Genomic DNA, 21,453 nt, shown 5'->3' on the forward strand with positions numbered 1-21,453 from the left:
ACGAGTTATTCCAGTTGTTTTATCCAGCAAAAATCGGCAAAAAAAAAAAAAAAAAAAAACACACACACCCTTGTACAGATATCACTTATGACGGAACAGTATTGTCTTAGTCACTGATGCTCCTAAAACCCAATAACATCAACTGCTTTGCTTTTGAAATGTACCAGTTACCAACATGCAGTAATTCGATGTTTTTAATCTGAGGGAGTAAAATCCTCCAAGCAAAAGTTGCAGAAAAATTGTGTCAATCACGATTACGATACGGGCAATTGCGGAGATATATGTGAAAGGATTAGCACAGTTGATGAACATTGACGCTCTCTTTGAGCCTGAAAGCATGAAGCTTAAAACCAGTTCGTCATCCATGATTAAGAAATTCCAAAGTGTGCCGCCTTCTGCCATTAAGAGTTTTGCTACTTTAATGGTCCGTCATTGAACAGTATTAGCACTACCAGGATCGCGGCAGCCTGCTAATATCGAATGGTATTGTGTCATGCTTGGAGAAAGGTTCAAACCCGCTATTCGCACAAAACGTTCACGAACTGCTCTCAAAAATGGTTATTTCGTCATGACTACGCTCGACCATTGCAATGATACGAATATTGAAATTTGAAACCCCATCCATATAATTCGGATCTTTCCACTTCTCAGACCACTCAAAGAAGCATTAAGAGGCCATCAATTTTCAAATGAAGTGAAAGACGCGTTTGCAAGGATTTGAGCCCTTTTCCAAACTGGTACTGCGTGACACATATAGGAAATTGTGACATCAATAAGAAGCTACTGAGTTCACTATATGCGAACACTCGTTGTAATATCGAATAGAAGAATGATGCCCGTTAATCGTCATTATTCGTGCAGATGGCCTACCTTGTTCATATTTATTTTGTATTTATTATTTAAAAAAAGGGGGGCCCAGATCATGTCTGAAAGGTGAAAATGGTGTCCCCATTGACATTTAGAGTAATATAAAACGCCAATTTTCATTCTGAATTTTCTTGAAGTCTAGGACGTCGGATCCATTCCTGGGCATGTTTTCCGCTGGTTAGCGTAATTTGGTGTATGAACAGAAATCCATGGTGAATATGTAAGGCATTAATTAATACATGAGAGAGAGAGAGAGATAGAGTGAGTGTAAAGAAACACAAAAATAAAAGATGGACACGCATATTCTACGGTTGGATTTGAATTGTTTATTGATTGCGGTTCATAATCGCTTCCTTGGAAGTATTCACTTCATTAACTGGAAAAAAAAAAAAAAAAGTGGGGGAGGGAGATTTACTGTTTAATGCAATGGGCCTATAACCATAAGCAATTTTCATTCATCATATATCATAAAGAAAGCTTGATGCTTTTTATCCAGTACGTTATTCTGGCATTCTGCCAAGATTAAAAAAGTAAAGTATTGTCAAAAAAAAAAAAAAAAAAAAAAAGAAAGAAAGAAAAGAAAAGCAAAGTAAAGCAAACAAACTGATGAACAGTAGGCCGAATTCTATCTACTACAAATAGAAACAAAATAACTTACTGGTTCACACTTTGGAAGACATGGCGTCACTAGGGCCTTGAACTGTACAATTTCTGATGTAGGAAACTTGAAAGCATCAAAAGGCGCTTGAAGTTTTTGGCCATTATTGTTAATTTTAATTAAAGGTCCCATTATAGCGCCATCAGTGGGACACCTACAGAAACAAATACAATAATCAAAAATCGAGAAAACTCAATTATATGCACACAGTTTTACAATCCAATAATAAGTTCTCTTTTTACACATTCAGTCACAAACTTAGCTAATGAAAAAATAAAATTAGGCTGTTGTTGACAAGCGTTATTTTCTGCTAAGAAAGGTCTTGTTCAAAGACCGAATTCTTGCGAAACTATCCCGCTTAGACATCGATCTCCGAACAGCGTCCGCAGAGATACGACGAAATGGCGGGGGCCAATAAAATCTGTTGTGGGCGATCATTAAAACCGTTCCATAGAACCCCGTAAAGCATGCTGCGTACACGGACAGGGAACACTCCAATAAACAAATTGCTAACATGGTTGACCTGAAAAGTGTCGCTCGCGTGCAAGCAGAGGGCGTGATCAACAATAGAAAGTGCCACGCTACTTCACAGGAGAAATCTTTATTTGGAAGCAATTGATCTTTTAGTGGGCCAAAGTGCATTCGACTCATGGTTCATTTAATCCGTCGAATGAACGAGAGTGGAGAGACAAAGCGCGCATGCGCCCGCATTAGCGAACTTTAATTTGGTTGCCGAAGTGGCGACCATGGTCTGACATTAGCATAAAAGTTGAGTTCAACTTTTGTTATTGAATTTTTATCTGCGTTGTTTAATGCAAATTCGAAATTCCGATAATCGAATGATTTTCCACTCATTTAGGCTCCTCGTGCGAGCCCTTTTCCGATTACTCAATGTTTCGATTGCTAGCGTTGCACGTGATCTTACCTTTGAATTCAATGAGAGGTTCGATTTGTTTACACCTCTGTAAATATTCACTTCGCTACCACTTCAACCTTGGAACAAGCAGTTATCTACTGGCAAAGTATTTGTAGTGTTTCTTTTTAATCTTCTTTTCAAATGTTATCCCGAAGTGCTTAATTATGTTTATTTTCATTGTAACATGACTTAAGTAATTTTCCTTGAATTTAATCATCTATTCATGTCTCATTAATATTACAGTAAACTATAATCTTGGTTAGAGAAAACGCATTTCTTTCCAAAGGGAATATATTGCGCGTTTGACATTTAACAATGGAATGTAGATGGCGCCACTTCGATATGCGTTCAGTCGTGAATTTATACTTTTTCCTTCCCATAATAAATCATATTAGGATTCTATAGTATCGCTGGCAGTCATTCTGGACAATATAGATACGCCCGCTGAGCTCAAATCTGAAATTTCAGCCATTGTTGATCAAAGTTTGGAACCTTTCTCCATTATCAATAAACGTAAGTTGAAGTGGACAACATCGACTGTCTAAGTCTTGGAACAGGTCAGAAAAAAAGTTTGAGTTTCCTTCGTACTTTAACTTTTGGCATGAATTCTGGACAGCTGTGCACTGTCTGATCTTCTAAATAACGCTTCCGATATGCGTGTTTTAATGAACAAAATAAAATTATAAAAAAAAAGAAGTAAATGAAAGTATCATTTAATAATACAAAAGAATATAGATGGCGCCACTTTACTATGGACTGGGCGGTAGCTTTCTTATTCATTTCCCTACGAAAGCATCAAACTTACCCCAGACTGTCGATCAGCATGATCTCGCTGCTGTCTATTCCATCCATGGCAATGAGTTCTCGGACAAAAATTTCGAAAGGACCTGTAACGGATTAAATATAAAGAATACTTAAATAAAAAAGAATATGAAATAAAGAATACTTTATGCGTTTATAACCATTTTCACAAGAATCCGAAGACGAGATAATACAGTTACCAAAATGTTAGTTGTCAGTATTCAGGCGCTCTAAATTTGGAACCACCGGCTGGAGAAATGCAAAGGGACATTGCAAGGAATTTTTAGATGGATGGGGTGGAAGGGTTGTAAAACGAACATACGTGTCACTGGGGCGTGTGACCCTTTTGGACGATGTTTTCTGTATGCCGAGCAGCGGATTTTATTGCTCAGTTTTATAAAGCGTGCACTGCGCTTTATAAATAGCTTTATAGACTTAAAAATAGATGAGCAACAACGTATCTTCGTGTTACCATGGCCACGTTCTAGCCACTAAAATTGTACTGGAATACCTTTGAGACTATCGTGGGTTCAAGTATGCGGTGTGTTTACCACAAAAATAAGTACGTCGATATATTTTTTAAATTATTTACTTCTTATCAAATAAAATCTCTTTGCGGTTGGGTATGCAAAAAACAAGAATGAAAATCTTAAAAACTCAGAGGGTGGATCGTTTTTAAATATAATCGCTAAAACAAGAGGACCGCGCTTTAAGTAAAGGCAAACCGGATATTTGACAGGATCGCTAAAAATGTAGACTCGCTAATATCTTTGCCATTGTGCAATAAAAATTAAAAATTCACGTATAAAAATCTCATTCTTTTTGTTTTCCATTGAAAAAACATAAAGACTGGATCCGCTCTTGGATGGCACCAAAGACCCCATGCCTCAATGAACCTTTGAATTGTTGCTGGCTCATATCCACATGGCCCGGAACACGTTTATAAATGTTATCGTTCTCGCACTCAAAAAGGCAGAGAAAAAGGAATGTCTGAAATACAAATGTCTTTTTTGAAAATTTTGTAGATTGGCCATAGCGAGTCTCATAACCCGATTGTGTTTCACACAAATATTCTCTTTACATCGACGACATTCAGCTGCGCGCACAACCGTTTTAAATCTATTTCTCCAGCGAAAAATTCAAGCGAGTAGCTTCGTTCATCCGCTGCCACGAGAGTTAACTTTATTACCGAGACATTTACGACACTTCAACAAAACACACACACACAGTTTACTTACTGTTAGCGTCCACTATTTGAAACTTGAGCGACAAAGGATCTCCGACTTGTGCGGTAAACACGTCGTTGCCCAGACGGTCAGTAATTTTCATGGTGACATTTGGCGATGCGACAGTGGCCGACTTGGTGCCAGCCGTGTCGACCTCCCTGTCAATACAAAGATATTTGTTATACAGAAAATCCTAGCTTCAATTGAGTAATATTCGCTAGTTAGAAACAATCTTTCTTTTCAAAGTATCTTAACTTCCTAAGTAATTAATGTCTAGACGAGAAGTTACAATTCTAGCACAAATTATCAATGAAAGCGGTCAAAATTTCTTTTCAGGTATTCAAATGTGTTTTGACTCGCTTAATATATTAAAAATGCCGTCGAAGTTATAACTTCGATGGCAAGTGTTATCTCAAAATCACTTTAAATAATGATGTCAGTATTCTTCGAATTTTATAAAAATCTCGCCATAAAAGAAATTAATTCAGCTGTTGCGACACATACAGGGTACTTTTACAATAAGGCTAAGCATGTAAATATTATCTTTTATCGAATAATCACTAATAAACGTACCGGGCCTGTGGCATGTCGCGTTGATAGACGCTGGAGTTGTCTAGATACACAGCCATCAATAACGGACTGTACTTGGTTGGCGAAGACAGAAAAATGGGAGTTCCCATCGATCTGTTGATTAACGGTGATCAGAGGGCATGCCACGAAAGCAGTCCCCAAACCATAACACCAACAGTGAATCCTGGTGCCAAGGCCTTGTGTTGCTTTTTTCCAAATGCGGATACATATATCAGCATGATAGACGGGATTCATCAGACCAGGCGACAGATTTCCAAATGTCGGTGGTCTGGTGTTGGTGCTAATGGGCCCATGCAAGTCGCAGTTTCTTGTGTGCATATGTACCCGTGAGGGCCATCGAATGCCACTGAGTATTCGAGCTAATGTCCTGTGCATAATTGATCTTGCTGTTCCTGCTTTGTACTGGGCCGTTAGCTGAGCGACTTTGCTGCGTTGCTGCTCTGTTACCAAACGAGACAAACAACAGTTACCATGGGCATCGACCACACGTGGCTGTCCCACGTGTGACCTTTGGGAGGTTGTTCAATCGCGGTGGACTCGTGACACCTCAGAACGGAGCACTTAACCATGTTGGCTGTTGTCGAGATACTGGCACCTGCTCGTCTTGCCTCCACAATCATTCCACGTTCGAAGTGGAAAGATCTCGAAGCCGACCCATTCTTCCTCGCAGACACTCAAAAACTGATCGCCTCGTGTGCGAACTACGATCCTGTATTAGCTATTCCCGACTTTAAGCCTTCACCAGCGTCAGAGACCAATCCATTCCTACACAAAGGGATGTGTTGCTAATGCAAATCCAATTCATTGGCTGTGTACGTGGTGGCTTTGATTACATATCAGCAGAGCATTCCTGGATTGGTTTCTCTGTAAACAGTTCCTCAATATGGATGCACATTGATATGAGAAACTGACAATCTCGAAATTACGTTTTGGGGATTATTCAAACAAAATGATCCCGAAAACATAACTTCCGATTAATCCCATGGATGTTTTTGTTTGATAAAGAAAAAAAAAAAAAATAATAATAATAATTCTGGTTTGAAAAGGCGAGCAACAATGTATGTTTTTTTAAAAATATATATGTAATAAATTGCAATATTAGTATTAATTCTTATCTTTCTAACACTAAGCACGTTTTTCAAAAAAAAATTACGATTTTATACTCACATATTAGTCGGCCTTAATTTTAGACAATTTTTAATGCTTTAAAGGTCTACTTATGCGCCGCAATAGCCAAGTATTCAAACTCGTGGGTACAGAAATACATGCGTTTGAGCGTCCACAGTTGAAGCCCACGTGATTACTAAATACCCAATATCCTTGTATTCTCTCTCTCTCTCTCTCTCTCTCTCTCTCTCGTGACCTCCTCTGATCTTATACATTCGTTGCGGAGTATAAACAGAAAATTTACGTATATTTGAGTTGTACTTAATCCCACAACAGAAACCATTTCAATAGTAGCTGTTCCTTTATGCTGATTCACTCGTCAGTGGGTTGAATACTCACTGTGTATCTGAATATCCGAACAAAGTTTGCCTGTTTTTAATGTTAGTGATATCTGATATAGAATAGAATAAAACATAATCGTAATGTATGCCTTTTAATAAGCTTAAATCAAATACAGTAAAAGTTAATTTTAAAACATTTCCCCCTTCCCTTCAGTTCAACTTACTCCCTTACATTTTCAGGATTCTTGGTTAACAATTATTGTGCTCTGATACTATTGCTACATAACGGACTTTCTCCTATCAGTCTGTTTTTTATAAAAATATTTTATGAAATTTCAACATATCGGATTATTCTAGAAAGACAACACACACAGCACAGAGAGTTCTACCATTTAAAGTTTAATAATCAACAACAGGCTTTCATTTATTTTTATCATTTACGATAAAAGACAAAATAAATTATTTTATTATCCCAATTTCTCATAATTGAAAGCAGCATTCACTAAGCTCTTCCAGACACTAGAATTTGGGTCATAGCCATAAAAGCTTGGGAACCAGCGTGCTAACGTAGCAGTCTGTTGAAACATCACACTTCATGAATCTCGCTGATTGAAAAGCTGCCAGTCTTCGTCACCTGTTATGAATGTCATCGGCAGTGTTTAGTTGCGATCCATACTATGCTCAGTAACGTCTTCATTTATCTCTTTCCTTTAATATTTTATAAATATCTGTAAGGTAAGGAACCAGATGCAGTTTTCTTGAGACAATTGATGTAATTTGAAGGCGGAAATAGCGAAAGGTTAGGTTGAGCGCCAGCTGTCAATCACCCGTTATATCCATTACGATTCATGGCACGCTTCGAACGTAGATCACTCACTAGTGCAATATCTTAGTGTACCTTTGCCTCTTCTCGAAAATAAAAAACTAGAAAAATAACAATTTTTTTTTAGTTGACTGATGATTTTTTTTCTCTACCGATAAACTGTTAGATTTTAGCTCTGTAATGAAAATTTCATGATGAATCACTCTTTGAATTAAAGCGCTCCCTCATTTTCCACTTGGAATTAAGTCAATAAAAGATAGGTATTCCCACAAAACGAACTTCCATGGTTAATTAACCCTTTCACAGGCCCGTGCCACTGAGTAAACTATTAACTGGTAAATAGCGTATAGAAAATAAAGGAAATAAGATTCCTTAAGTGTTTTCGATAGTCTCTCTCTCTCTCTCTCTCTCTCTCTCTCTCTCTCTCTCTCTCTCTCTCTCTCCATTCATTGATTAGCTGATTTCTGTCGATTTCAATCAAGCCAGTAAAAGAAAGAAGAAAATTTTATTTTCTTAGTAAATTCAAAAACTGAACTACACTGTCTGATAAAATGGGAGAATTTATCGATTACCTATAAATAAATTCCTTTTTCTTAGCGTTCTCTTTCTAGCAGAAAGTGCACGCACCAATAAACACCATCAAGTAATTCTGGCAATGAGTGAGAGTTGATTCGAATTTAAATACAGAAATGTTTTTGAAATGATGGGAAATTATGGAACTGAAACCATGATTCACCAATTTTTTTTATTTTATTTTGATTAAGACTATTAAATATATATTCTGATATCGTTGGTCGTTTGCCACTAATGGTCAATGATAGTGTGTAAGGGTCCTGGAATTTGAGCTCCTGAGACAGAAACTGGTATTATTTAAGTACATAGTAAGTTATAAACTATGATTCCAGATGCACGAGTGAATAGAATCCATCGGATATCGGTGGAAACGTGCTGACCTTATACTTCTAACTCCATAATCTGTGCAGTGTTTTAATTTATGTGCATTAAAGATCACTGATATTTGTTGATATTTCTGTAAGATTTAGGTGCGCCAGCTTCAGCTCTCTCCATCACTTGGACAACCTGAGTCTTAGAAAGGTCAACGTATTCCGCTCCAAAGAGAAGGAAAATGGAGCGTTAACAGCAAGGCATTTGCATACTGTGTATAGAGGGGGTGTTAACGGAGAGAATCGTTGATCGATGGGATGCTCACTGCTGTAGTGGATGCTGGAAAATTGCTGGCAACAGCATCATTCAAGTTCGACGAAGAAGCAAATAATTTACTATGGTCGAAACCAACGTTGTATTTATCTGTTCATTGCCTTTTTGGATTTATTCGTCACAGCTGCCTGGTAATGTTGCATGAAGGAGAATTCCCTTCTAAACTGAAGAAATCGCTCGGGGTTTAAATCAGATCGGAAATCCGAGACTTCTAAAATTGAACAGTTTCTCAGTCGGGAAACTTTGACGAAGTTTTTATTGATCGTCACTGAAGAGTCTCTTCAACCGGGTTATTTGAAAGCAACGATGGGAAATTTAAACATCAAAATTCAGAAAAATAACATGGTAATTACTTTTATCCAAATCCTTCATTCAACCAACCTACTTTTCACATTTCACTAGCCGAACACAATTTGTTTTCTTTGCCTTTTTTTTTTTTTTTTTATCAGCAGAAAAACGATTTACATCTTCAAAAAACTGTTTATAAACTAGAAAAACTTAATAAGAGATCTGTTCCATTGCTTCGAAAGGACGTCGGTGCACCGCATGCACACGTTCGATGCATTTTCCCACATAAATAAAACAGCTTAGCTGACGTTCAACAATAACCAGTTTTCTCTTAACCGAAGGCTCAAAGTGCATCTGTACAGTTACCAGTAGAGTTTGCTGCCAACTAATAAACTTTTATGCAGCTTCGCTTTCCCATAGTTTCTTTGCCACTCCAAACTTTCCCAGCAGCTTTCGGTCTTCCTATTGTAGGAAGGAGGAGCCGAGGAAACTGCGTGCACTGTCTGTTATTTTTAGATTATCCAAGGTGCTCTTCCTTGTATTCGAGTCTGACATTATCGTAGTGGAGAAAGTTTTAATGTTAGCGATTTTTACGATCTTTCTCTTCTGCCAATTACTGAGGGTGCCCTTTAACAATTGTGGCTCTTGTTATTTAATATCTTAAGAGGTCGTCGAGAATGATGGTGGTGTGACAATTATTCTCCCTGCTGTGTATGAATGACCGTGTTTTGCAAGGTCACTTGTTTCATAAAAGGTGAAACGTAACCTTACTTGACGAGCCACTTTAGGAACATGTGAAGAGACCGCACGTGGAAAGTCTCTCACTTCCCTCCCACTCACCCACCCACCGACCTTACATTACGGGTTAGAAGGTGGAGCGGAAGCGCTTCATAAGTTTTCTTCCGTGTTTGCCTTGCATGAAAAAAAAAAAAAAATAATAAAAAAAAAAACCAGCTAATCTTTCAGGAAATAGTGCGGCTCTTAGGCTTTCTCAAGGTCAGTGGCAGGTGATATTAACGAAGAGATCTCGAATACTGGAATGAGAAATTTTAGAAACAGACTTTACATAATTGCCATATACAGGATTGCAAAATTAAGAAAACGGGGGCTGTTTTCTTAACTATACAACAAGAATAAATATTTTCCAAAAAAAATTTTATTTTTCAAATAATTTGAGAAAATTTCGCTTTTATTTTGTCAATTAGCAAAATATAATGGTATGGAAAAGTCAAGTTGCTGCTGAAAACAAAGTATGAAATACAATTTCACACAACAAATTTTTATTAATGCCAAATCTTCCTGTATTCGTTTAAGTCTTTAAAAACAGGCTGCAAATATTGTTTCGAAAATGGTTCACATGGTTATATTCTTCTCTGGCTGCATTTGCTCGGCTGCTACCCTTTCTTTATAAATACTAGATGAATTTTGTAAGCCCCAGTTACATCTGATACCATATGATTTGTATCAACTAGTGAGCGCCAAAAATGATAAAAAAAATTATTTATTTGAAGTTTGAATAACTGGTTTATAAATACTGCAAATCTGTAATTTTGCAAATTCGCATGCGTTTTAGATGGAGATTCAGATTTTAACTATTGAAGGGGTTGGACCACAAGAAATTTAAAACAATGTTTGCTGTGTACAGTGCAGGTCCCAGATAGGGAAAAGGGGTTATAGGCCCCACATGGAAATTTGAATGGTGCTGTTATATCTACTAAACGTAGCCGTTTTGCATCCAACTCTTATCATCCCTTCAAAATATTCCACATTAAATACTGACGACCGTGTAAAGTCAGAGGAGTTCACACAAGAGATAAAGACTACAAGAGCATCACCGTATTTTAGTAGTCGCGGTTACTTGAATCAAGATCGCGTTGTATTTTTTTAACCGCATTTAGTTCTTATCCTCGAGCTCACTCAAAAAAGGCATAGCAAAGCCACCATTTTAAAAATGGGGAGAAATTTCATAAGTTCTTTTTTGGCACTGTGAGGGCTGCACCGTAACTTTGAAGACAGTTTGAAAGAACAACATCATCTACTGCCTCCAACATTGTCACCGTTCTGATCCTCTAGGATGGAAGTTGTACGGACACAGTACAGTCACCGAAACCATGTTGAGCCTATAACCCCTTTTTCCTATCTGGGACCTGCACTGTATACAGCAAACATTATGTTTTAAATTTCTTGTGGTCCAGCCCCTTCAATAGTTAAAATCTGAATCTCCATCTATGTGAAATGCCATACGAAAAACTACACACACAAAACCATAACAAAGAGCAAACGAAACGAAGCAGGTCTGGTTATGTACAGCATACTGACGTTTGGGTTCAAATGTACGTGCACATCCGTTTCCCCACCCTGCTAAGAACTGTTACGCGTCGAAGTAAGATATACTGAGATAAGAGTGAACACTTAAATGTGTATTTCCCCTTTAACTCCCTTAGATGATTAAAGACAATACTTACCCATTGACGTCGAGCTTTACTCCATGAGAAATGCTTTTATTGGTCAAATCATACTGGCAGTGCAGGGACACACCCAAGTCCTGGTTAGTGACAATCATATCATGATGTTGGATTACTATGTCATTAGAAAATTGACTTGTACCCTACAAATGAAATATAAAACATCTATAAATAACTCTTTAGCCTAAAGAATCCAATTTGATTTACGAGATTCCTTTAGAATTTAACATTAAAGTTTTTACCATTTACGATATTAGCTATTTTTAAACAGTACTTTTGAATTCTAAGACAAAGAATTAAGTGAAAATAAAGTGAATATAAAACGGAGATCACTGCATCTCATTTAGTGCTGGGATTGAGTTTTTAATCGCAAACAAAATAAACAAATTTTCGCACCACTGCTTGTAATCAGAGTTGGCAGTCTTGCCCATGAAATGGTGAAATTGTTAATCTAAACGTGAGAGTTTTCCCAGTATTCGCAGTGGCAAACGTCGTGCAATATTGCCTCAATTTATATATCCAGACCTGTTATCTTCTCAGCTATTACGACGCGCTCTGCTAGCTTTAATGCGACAGTCAAACACCGCCGATATTTTAAGCCAGTCACCCATAGCCTCCTCAGTATTTGGAAAAGGCTTCGGTCGCTGGAGCACTTTAGTGTATCTTAAGAAATAAGTTTGTCTACTTCTGTGTGTTTTGTTAATTACTTGTGTTGTTTTTATTTGGTAATTAGATGAAAGGAGAGTAGCTGGTCGATGTTTCTGTGGATGAACGTTGGGAGCTTTTAGACCATTGTGTTATAACCCACACGTACTGTACAAACTTTCTTCAGTAAACTTCCACAAAAAATCTTTACTCAGTACCAGGATTAGGCAAACTTGTGCCTGTTTTTCCTCTCTGTAAATAGACCTTTTTTGGCACAATTTTAAGTCTAACTTCGCATTTCCCTCTCTCAGAGGTATGTATTTAACAGAGTCAAGAAGAGCAGGTTTCAAACCTTTTAAAGATCAAAAGCCGTTCTTATCTTTCTTTCTTTCTTGCCTCAAATGAATATTTCCTTCGGTTAACTTGCATATGTACTTACAGAAGTTGCAAAAGGTCTTGAGACACTAAATTAAGAATTCTTATCGTACCATACACCAGGTCGTACATACTATAGTGTCTTGGTGACTAGGCATCTGTTTGTTGGAAAGGTTCCAGTTAGAATCTCGTGATACAACTGAAGTTCCTGACGACCATTTCACTCTTCAGTCAAGAGGAGGTGCGGGTTGCTTTCCTTCTCTTTAAGTAAGCCTTGAACACACGTGGCTGCAGACTTGTAATGAAAACCATAGGAGCTGGGGAACCACCACATTATTTCTCTCTCTTTCTCCTGCAACAATTGTCCAACGCCAGCAGATGAAGATATTCAATCTGTTGTAGGATGATTCATAGTGGCGAACTTTGTTAGTGTTATTTCTAACCCACTCGCTATTTCGAGATCTGTAATATGCTGTAACTTCCGGGATGGAGTCGTGGGGTCCAAAAATTACTCCAGAGGTAAGCATTAATCTTGACGAAGTTAATGACTGGAATAATAACTACCAGATGTAATTGAGCTGATCAGAACCCAAAGGACAACCACAGTACTGAAGCAGACATTCCAAGAGAAATGCAAGCACCTGGAATGCTTCCCCAGAGAGATTTGGACATGATCAATAGTTTAGGTTCAACTGTGATAAATGCAAGGTACTGCATATGGTAGCGGTAATCCCAGAATAACATACCATCTGGGTGGTACCAAATTGAAGGGTGTGGAGTATGAAAAAGATCTAGGGGCAATTGTACAGGCCTACATAGTATTCTCTGAATAGCACAGACAAGCTAGCTACAACAGCCCATGGGGTTCTGTCAGTGAATATACAAGAACTTTGCCGGCAGGACAAAGAGGTGAATACTGGATAAAAGTAGAGAAAAACCTCATTTTAGGAAGGGCATGGGTTTGTTGGAAAGGAAGGGAAATAAGATTAGATGGAAGCACAAAAATATATTCTTACCAAGAGACTGCTGGGGTTCTGTAAATTGCAGTAGTCTCTGGAAACTAGACATCTTCTTGGCTACCAATTGAAGTATATAAGGCTTTAAAGGGGTTAAATAAAGTAAATACTGATGTATTTACTCATTCCGAGTTGTTGCACAAGAGGACATAAATTTAAATTGTTAAAGGATGGTTGTAGAATTTATGTGCAGAAATTTGAATTCTGACAGTCAAGTGTTGGAATAAACTTCCAGTTAGTGTTGTAGAGGTGGGTAGTTTGAATAAATTTAAAGAAGGTTAGACAAATTATCGAAAAGAAAGGGAAAATGAATTTTTATTTTATTTATTTATTTATTTATTTATTTTTTGAGGCTCAGCTTGCATCATGTTGCTAATGCTAATACACAAGGTCTTCCAGCAAAACACATTACGTGTGGCTTCAAATTGAATAAAATAGATAACAGAGACCTCTTGGAAAAACAATCCCAGGTTTCTTATCCTTGGGAGGAGGAGATGGCAAACTCAAAGCTTCTGATGAAAATCGGCATAAGAACAATTATCATCGATATTAATGAGAACTGCACGCGTTTGTAGAAGGCTTTATTCTAAACCCCTTTTATAGTGAAAGATACGGAGTTATGAAAATGGCTTGAAAGGGAATACAATAATAACTGTCACGAGGTACTTATTCGTTATTATATGGAACATAGGCCCTTCACCAGTTAAGTGTATATTTATCTTTAATGGCGAGGTTATCATTTAAAAGTAAAATAACGTTTATTCAGAAGGAAACGATTCGCTACTCGCTCGTTAAACTGAAGATATTCCATTTAATCAGCTTTTAAGGGTCTGATGATACGTGCGGTGGCATAACCATTTACGGTACTCGGTCAGGGTGAAGCGGACGAAATCGGCGTTTGAGAGATTTACTGCAACGTTTGAAACGGCTACAAAGCATCGAAATGGCTTCCGATACTTGAAAATGCGGGCTATAAAATCCAGAAATTATTTTGTTGCTGCGTGTTTGTGCTAAAATGCCTGGCAGTAAGTGTTTCAAAAGAGTCATCTTAAAAGTAATCTCCTACGAAATGTTCTGTAATATACGACCGTAGTAAACTTACTCACATAAATCGGTACACGAATAATTCCAATGCTTATGCACTAATGTGTAAGTAGATACATGTAAGTTAAGTTCCTTAATCATTGCTGTAAATTTTCTGGCTTAATCTCGCAAACAGGGCTAAAAATGCAGAGTTTATAAATACTGTAATAATAAAAGTTGTGCAATGATCAGCCAAAACCAGCATAGTATTTCTTTATAAGTAGAGCCGATCTTAACTACAAACTGGTCTTGGCTAGGTGTCACTGCCTGCGGGGCACAATTTAGGGTGGTGTCCATCCCTAGAAGCAATTACCTCCGTCGCTTTTAGCGTTGAAGATAAACTTTTTGTGGTTTGAAAAACAGGGCCTACTTTGGGAAAATGTTGTCCTCTCTCTAGATGGGGGCTTTCGAGAGACAAGTTCTTTGCTTTTTTACTGCGCATGAGCATCTTAGGCATTTTACTTCAGTGTAGGGCATCTTTTCGAAGTGCGTATTCATGGACGGAGTTTTAAGTTAGTTATTCGGGGCAGAAAAAACCCTACTCCCTCCACCTGAGATTGGTCAACTGTCGCCTCGATTGAAGAAGCCTAGACTTTCTAAACAGGATTCGAATCCAGACTACTCCAAACGAGTGACGAAACCACTATATAATCACGGACGACGGCGAGACAAAAATCATTCAAGATGGCCAAAATATTCCACATCTTGGATTCCAAATAATAATAAAAAAAAAAAAAAATGACATTTGACTGTAATAATTAGCCTGCGCGACTTCCACATTGCCACCTGGTTCAACCTTGAACTATTCCTTCTAGCAATCAGTGAGTGTGTCCTGCACATTTTTAGGATACTCATATTCAGGCAGGCTTTCGCAACTTAGTTGGTAACGATGCGTGAAGAATCTGCTCCACACACGACGTCACAGTTCCGCAATATCTGAAATGTTTCGATAGAGACAAAATCCGGAACCTTTTCGCCTGCCTCCCACCCACCTTACTAGTTCGGTCTTCGACACGTGGATGAAGCTGAAAAGTAGGGAAAAAAAATCCGCCGCAGCATTATCACTAGTGAACTCTTTTCGATGTTGAATAACCCTTCTTCGAAATCGCTGCTTGACACTAAAGCACACCACTTTCCACTAGCGTTCGACTTCGCTGACGGAGAAGATCCGATAACAGCTGCTTGAAGTCATTCCAGGCAGTCTGAAATTGACAGCTGTCAAGTACAAGCGATAATTCCCACCGTCACCTTTGCTGGCCAATTTATTCCAGGAAACCTCGTTCCCCCCGAACGACAGACTCAGTGGGGTTAAAAGAAACGAAATGGGGGGAAGGATAAAAGGGGGAAGAGAGTGTCAGTGTAGTTAGTTTTTATTATCGAACGAAGAGAGTTACTGAAGGAAAAAAATGTCATGATATTATGATATTATGGTTTATTCGTAGGATTAGTTCTTCCACCTAGCGGTGAAGCATCGCATTGCACTTAAAGAAAATTGTCTTTTACATCTGCTGTGTGTCAAATGACATATGATAAGAGCCCAGCTAGGCCATTCTTACTTTTAAATAACCTGCACCCTTTTTTCTTTCTCGCAGATATAATAAGGTGAATAGAAAGAAGATAAAAAAATTGCACACGCTGAGAATATGCCAGGAATGCTGGTTGAATTACTTCTTTTATATATACGTGTCACCATGAGAAATGTCTCCAAAGTCATTACATAAGACTTCGGGAAACATACATTTGATGCCGGCCTTCGTGCTTAATAAAATATCGTTACTAGTTAAGTTTGGCGCATAAGGGCCGAGATGGTAGGCTTTGGAAGATTTGATGGAATCTTGTACACGCTGATGAGCAAAAAATTTCTGCCTTCCCTGTACACGACACTTTCCTGCAGTAATGCAATTGCAATTTTTAAATAGAAAAATCGTACGCTCATATAATAAATAAATATATTTTATTATAGTATTTCGGGTGAATCCATCTAGAAACACTCACCTCTTGTTTAACATCGCAATTTAAGTCGTGATACGCCATTTTGATTTCAAACTCCAAGCTGTTAATAACATCAGTTACACAAGAATTTGGACGGGACTTAACGTACACTTTGCCATTAAAAATCTTGCTGGTCTTCACGCGTGCAACCATTTCTCTAGATCGACACTGAATTGTCACTGAAAGAAACAAGAAAAGGTGAAATCAGTCATAAATTAATGCTGTTGTAATTTTTACAGATACAGTTATTCGATGTATTAGGTGATTTTGTTTGCTCCGAAACTTGGATCTCAAATTCTCTCAACGAAACAGTCAATAATTCCTTAATTATACTGGAGAAATGTGATATGTAGAGTACCACTAAGAAAGATTTAATAGAGAAGAAGAGTTCCTCAGTGTGATACAGCTGGTCTGTCCAGTCTCAGTTTGGTCAAGTTTTAGAACTCCTTCCGAATTCAAAAATCCAGTAATGAAGAAGACGGATTTTAATACTGAAATTCGAAAAGTAGCAAATTTTATTTAGTTTTTGGGATTGTTTTGGGTCCATTTGTACCAATTATCCTTTGCATACCAGATAAACTAATTATAATATTTACCTACATGAAATAACGGATTTAGCATTTTTGGCCCTAAGCGGGAATGTATTTTAGGATCCATTTGTATAAAAATATACAATTTGATAGTGGTGGAAAACATAACAGATTTTGTAAACGAATTCATTTCGAAATATGAAACAAACGAGATACAAAGAATGGTTATGGGACCCAGGATTGCGATTTGAAAAGAAAGACTATGAAAAAAGTTAGAGACAACGAAGAAGGTGTGACACATAGGGCCATCTGATGTTCAGTTGAAAAAGTACATGTATTGGTATACTTGAGTTTTTTTCCTAATTCGCATTTTTGTATAAATTATCTCAACGGTGATAAAAATTATAATTATTAAATACAGTTCTGATTTTGAAATAACTGAATGCCAAACTGAAAAAGGATGCAACTCACCATTATAGCACGAGGCTATTTCGTAGGTGGCAGCACCTGGAATCTCAAGGTACGGTTCTTGGATGTGAGTCAGAGAAGCTGCGGCATGGTGGCTTATACGACACACACTGGTTGATGAATCTCCGAAATCGAAGGAGTGACATCGATAGTTCACACTAAGACATGTTTTTCGACATTCTTCTAAGGAAGACACATCTTGATAGACAGCATCCACAGTCTTAAGGATTTTTCCGTTCACTTTACGAAACTCGCACAGTCGAACAGGTTCTAAAAAATAATAAAGATCATTAAAATACTATCAAAATTGTTTAATCGAATGTGAAAGGGTTAAATTCAAGAATGAAGACAAAAAAAAATTCTTTTAAATGAGATAATGCACCTTTCTTAAATACAATGTTCGCTGTATCACTTGCTGGACGTTTTATCACCTTCATTATAAACTGTTCACTTGAATCTGATATGATTATCTTCCACTTTGTAGTTTAAAACCTTCTTAACTCAAGATTTCACTTATTTGTTCTAAGCATTGTTCCTTGCATGCCAAATCATTTCCACCACTTGAAAACAGCATGATTTTATCAAACTAGCTGTCGTGTTCGGTTTTCCAACTTTCTCACGAATCGTAGCGTGACGCTTCAGCTCTTTATGCACCTGCAGAACTCCTTCAACTTAATTCGGCCCCCACAACACTTTTCGTTTCTTGACCCGCTTTGCAGCCATCGAAGCAAAAAAAAAAAAAAAAAAAAAAAAAATCCAAATCCGGGTCTCCAGTAACCCTTCAATTCATTAGTTAGCTTAGCTGGAATTTGCACGCGACACCAAGGTGAAAGAACACACACACACACACACACACACACAGTGATAACTAAACTATTGAAGTCCAGTTAACTACACCTAAAGCTAATTACATCCGGGTCAGCAGAGCTCAAGCTCAGAAAAATAAAACCCTTCGTTGAATTAAAAAAAAAAAAAAAAAAAAACCTGCCTCACTGTAATTTCGACATAGCAGAGATTACATAGTCCAAAGCGAAGGTCTAAAATCTTTCAAACAAAGGGACCAAGTATTTCTGGTGTATTAGCTGTGTGCAAGAGATGTATCAACACGCGTAAGCTTTGTGTGTGATGTGTTGACATTAACGAGTTTTCACTCTTGAAATAATGCCGACAGTTTTAGGAAGAATTCAAAGGGTAGTTGGCCATCTGATAGCTTCGGGGAAACTCCATAAATTAGCGTAAGACACAGACAACCAATTACGGATGATACATTTACGTAACTTGGACACAAACCGGAACTGTCTGGGTTTGTGAAATATGCTTTTAGAACAAAGAAGCACTCTGCAAAGAAGAAAACTCAAGTTCGTATACTGTCTATTGAGAAGAAGGATGGATTATGGGCTCTAAGGGTAAATTTTTGGCACGCAGGTCACGACAGTGTGGCAAGAAGAACGGGGAGAAGCGACTTATCTTACATATGCACGGCTGCACTAAGTCTTGGAGTTTTTTTCCCCTTCTTTTTCGGTTTCTCTCTCTCTCTCTCTCTCTCTCTCTTTTTTTTTTTTTTTTATCTTTCCCATACTGAACGCTCTTTCCGCCTGACAAAGTAACATCGTCTGCAGTTTCCGTCTGGAAGAGCTCGTTATGCACCGGTAGAATGACCCACTCGATCTCTTCGAAGAGACCGATTGCATTCAAATATCTCGATCTATGTCACCAGTTCTGTGCTGATAAATATTGTCGTGTTTGTTCCCGTGTGTACTTTCTGCCATGGGAACAGAAGAGTAAATAAATTTCCGGTGGTTTTGGTTTGGTGGGGGATGTTTTGGCGAGGTGTGGCGTGCAACAGCGAAAAGCTAGTGCGATATGTTCTTTATAAACCGGGACTCAGGACAACTGGAATATCGCCAAGCTGATTTTAGATAGGTACTGAGAAATAAAGTTCCCGGTTATAAATATATTTTATTATTATTAACAGTAAACGATCGTTTTAACAGGGTCACTTAGCTTTTTTAAAAACTGGGCAATAAAAAAATAAAATAAACTGTTACGAATATTCAATAGGCTTATAATATTCATGAAAGATTCATCCTTTGACCACAGGGCTACGTGTACAGTATCTGAAATTCCCGGCGTTATGATATTAGTGGGGCAATTTTAAAAGCCCCTCCTTCCCGTTTTCCACCCCTGTTTATTTTGAAATGCACAGGCATTAAAAAAAAAAAAAAAAAAAAAAGAACCTTTTAGCTACTCTTTTGGACGTATTCATGTTAAATCCTGTCGATGATACTTGGGGTGCGTACCTTCTTTTCTCTTTAGAAAAAAAAAAAAAAATTCAGCCTAAGTAGAGCACATGTAATTTATAATCATGATGTACTAACCTCATGTTCCGACTTACTCGAGCACTAATACAAAACAATCCAGCCCAAAACGAAAAAAAAAAAAAAAAACATCCATCAATGTCGGGATATTTGTTATTTATTTAAGTGTGCTCTGGCATTGTTTTTATACTAACACAGAGGTTCCAAAACTTTTATACCCTCCTTGAGCCCCCTTAATTTTTCTTAAATTTAACGTCCTCCTTCAAGTTCCAGAAGAATTGCAAATAAACAGATTTTCCCTGAAATTTAGCTATGAATACTTTTATAAATTAATATATCCTTCAATACATTTAATCTGAAAGAAATAAAATCCGAATAACAGAAATAAATTTAAAAAAAATGCTTTTTACCTGGATTAGTGGAATAGTTTGTCCATATTCCGTTAAAAAAGTGCTTCAAGAAAACAACCCCTTCCCCCGCCCCCCCAAAAAAAAACAATTGTATCTCGGGGCGCCCACCCTTTGGCAACCTCTGTACCGATACATATAAATTCATTCCGGGATTTGTTACTCCGCCGCTTGTGTTTCTCGGTCCAAACCCAACCAGTTATAATGTTGCCAACTGCGTAGCTAATCCACCTTCTTAATGAAGATGGATTAATTACATGCTTAATCTTTTAAGGGATTTTCGGTAAGTGCAGAGTTACTGGCATAAGTTTGTAAGTAGCCTTCTTTATAGGATAAACAGTAAACTGTATAGGATACAGTATACTCAATATTAAAATGTTAATAAATATACAACATTGGGTTATATAAATATTATCTCATTAGTACAAATAAATATTTGAACCTGTACTTACGATCAACACAGTTGTTTTCCAAATAATCAACATCTTCGGTGGAAGGGGCAAAATATCTTCTTCCGGGAATGGAGTGTCTGTCCATATCGCTAAGAAAGCACTCCTTGGTTACATGGTGGAAGTTAGCTGAGCGGCACTCGAATTCTTGCTGGGACAAACAGAACACCATACAATCCTCAAGGGACTCCGTATTTTGTTTCATTCTCGCACGGTCTACTAATTCGTAACCTTTGACCCTCTCAAATTGCCAGTCTCGGTCACAGTAGGGTTCCCCTGTGAAATATGGAACATAAATTAATAGAAAAAGTTCCTACTTCTAATATCAAAGTTAAAGGACAAATGAGTACGAATCTACGTCCAGTGCAGATAATTCAATATCATCAAAACCAAAATTGTACTTACATTTTTTTCTGCCATTTATGTTCTAATTATTGTGCTGTAGTTTCTATTCAGTTCGAAATAAACTTAGTTTTGAGTCTAGTAACCAGTGCTACTGCACTGAACGTAGATATAACGTAGATAACAAATATTTCTTACCTGTTTTCCAAGAGAAAAAATATGACAGAATGGTGTGAATGGATATAGTAAAGTTGTTTGATCGTTCGAGAATGCTCTTTAAGCAAAGTTTACTACATTTTAGAAACACATCAGGAGGAGGTAGGTTAAAAAGAAAGGCTTGTAGGGCATAAATTATGGCTTATAAGATCTCACTATCTCCAAAAGTGACCAGTGTGCCATTACGCAACCTTTCGGTACGTTGACGGTCAACTAAGGACATGCCATGACGTGACCCATCGTTCTCATCAATCACTGGATGTAGTAAAACGTGCCGGTAGGGCCATTGCTGGGGACTAATATAAAATTAG

At 37.6% G+C, this 21,453-nt stretch overlaps 1 protein-coding gene across 1 annotated transcript in view; it reads right to left on the reverse strand.

Annotated features, from left to right (window-relative positions):
* LOC150091266 (uncharacterized) overlaps positions 1–21,453 on the reverse strand; it is a 156,671-nt gene that overhangs the window by 13,811 nt on the left and 121,407 nt on the right. The window contains exons 3-9 of the mRNA XM_090383017.1: positions 20,588–20,860; positions 17,414–17,680; positions 16,416–16,591; positions 11,302–11,444; positions 4,481–4,626; positions 3,247–3,328; positions 1,526–1,679 (exon numbers count right to left, since the gene is read on the reverse strand). Of these exons, the coding sequence (XP_090239143.1) occupies positions 1,526–1,679; positions 3,247–3,328; positions 4,481–4,626; positions 11,302–11,444; positions 16,416–16,591; positions 17,414–17,680; positions 20,588–20,860 (1,241 nt within the window). The remainder of the gene's footprint in view (positions 1–1,525; positions 1,680–3,246; positions 3,329–4,480; positions 4,627–11,301; positions 11,445–16,415; positions 16,592–17,413; positions 17,681–20,587; positions 20,861–21,453) is intronic.

This window comes from Mastigoproctus giganteus, chromosome 1 (genome assembly GCF_048544385.1).
Source record: "Mastigoproctus giganteus isolate SK-2022 chromosome 1, ASM4854438v1, whole genome shotgun sequence".
In the NCBI taxonomy this organism is placed as follows: Eukaryota; Metazoa; Arthropoda; class Arachnida; order Uropygi; family Thelyphonidae; genus Mastigoproctus; species Mastigoproctus giganteus.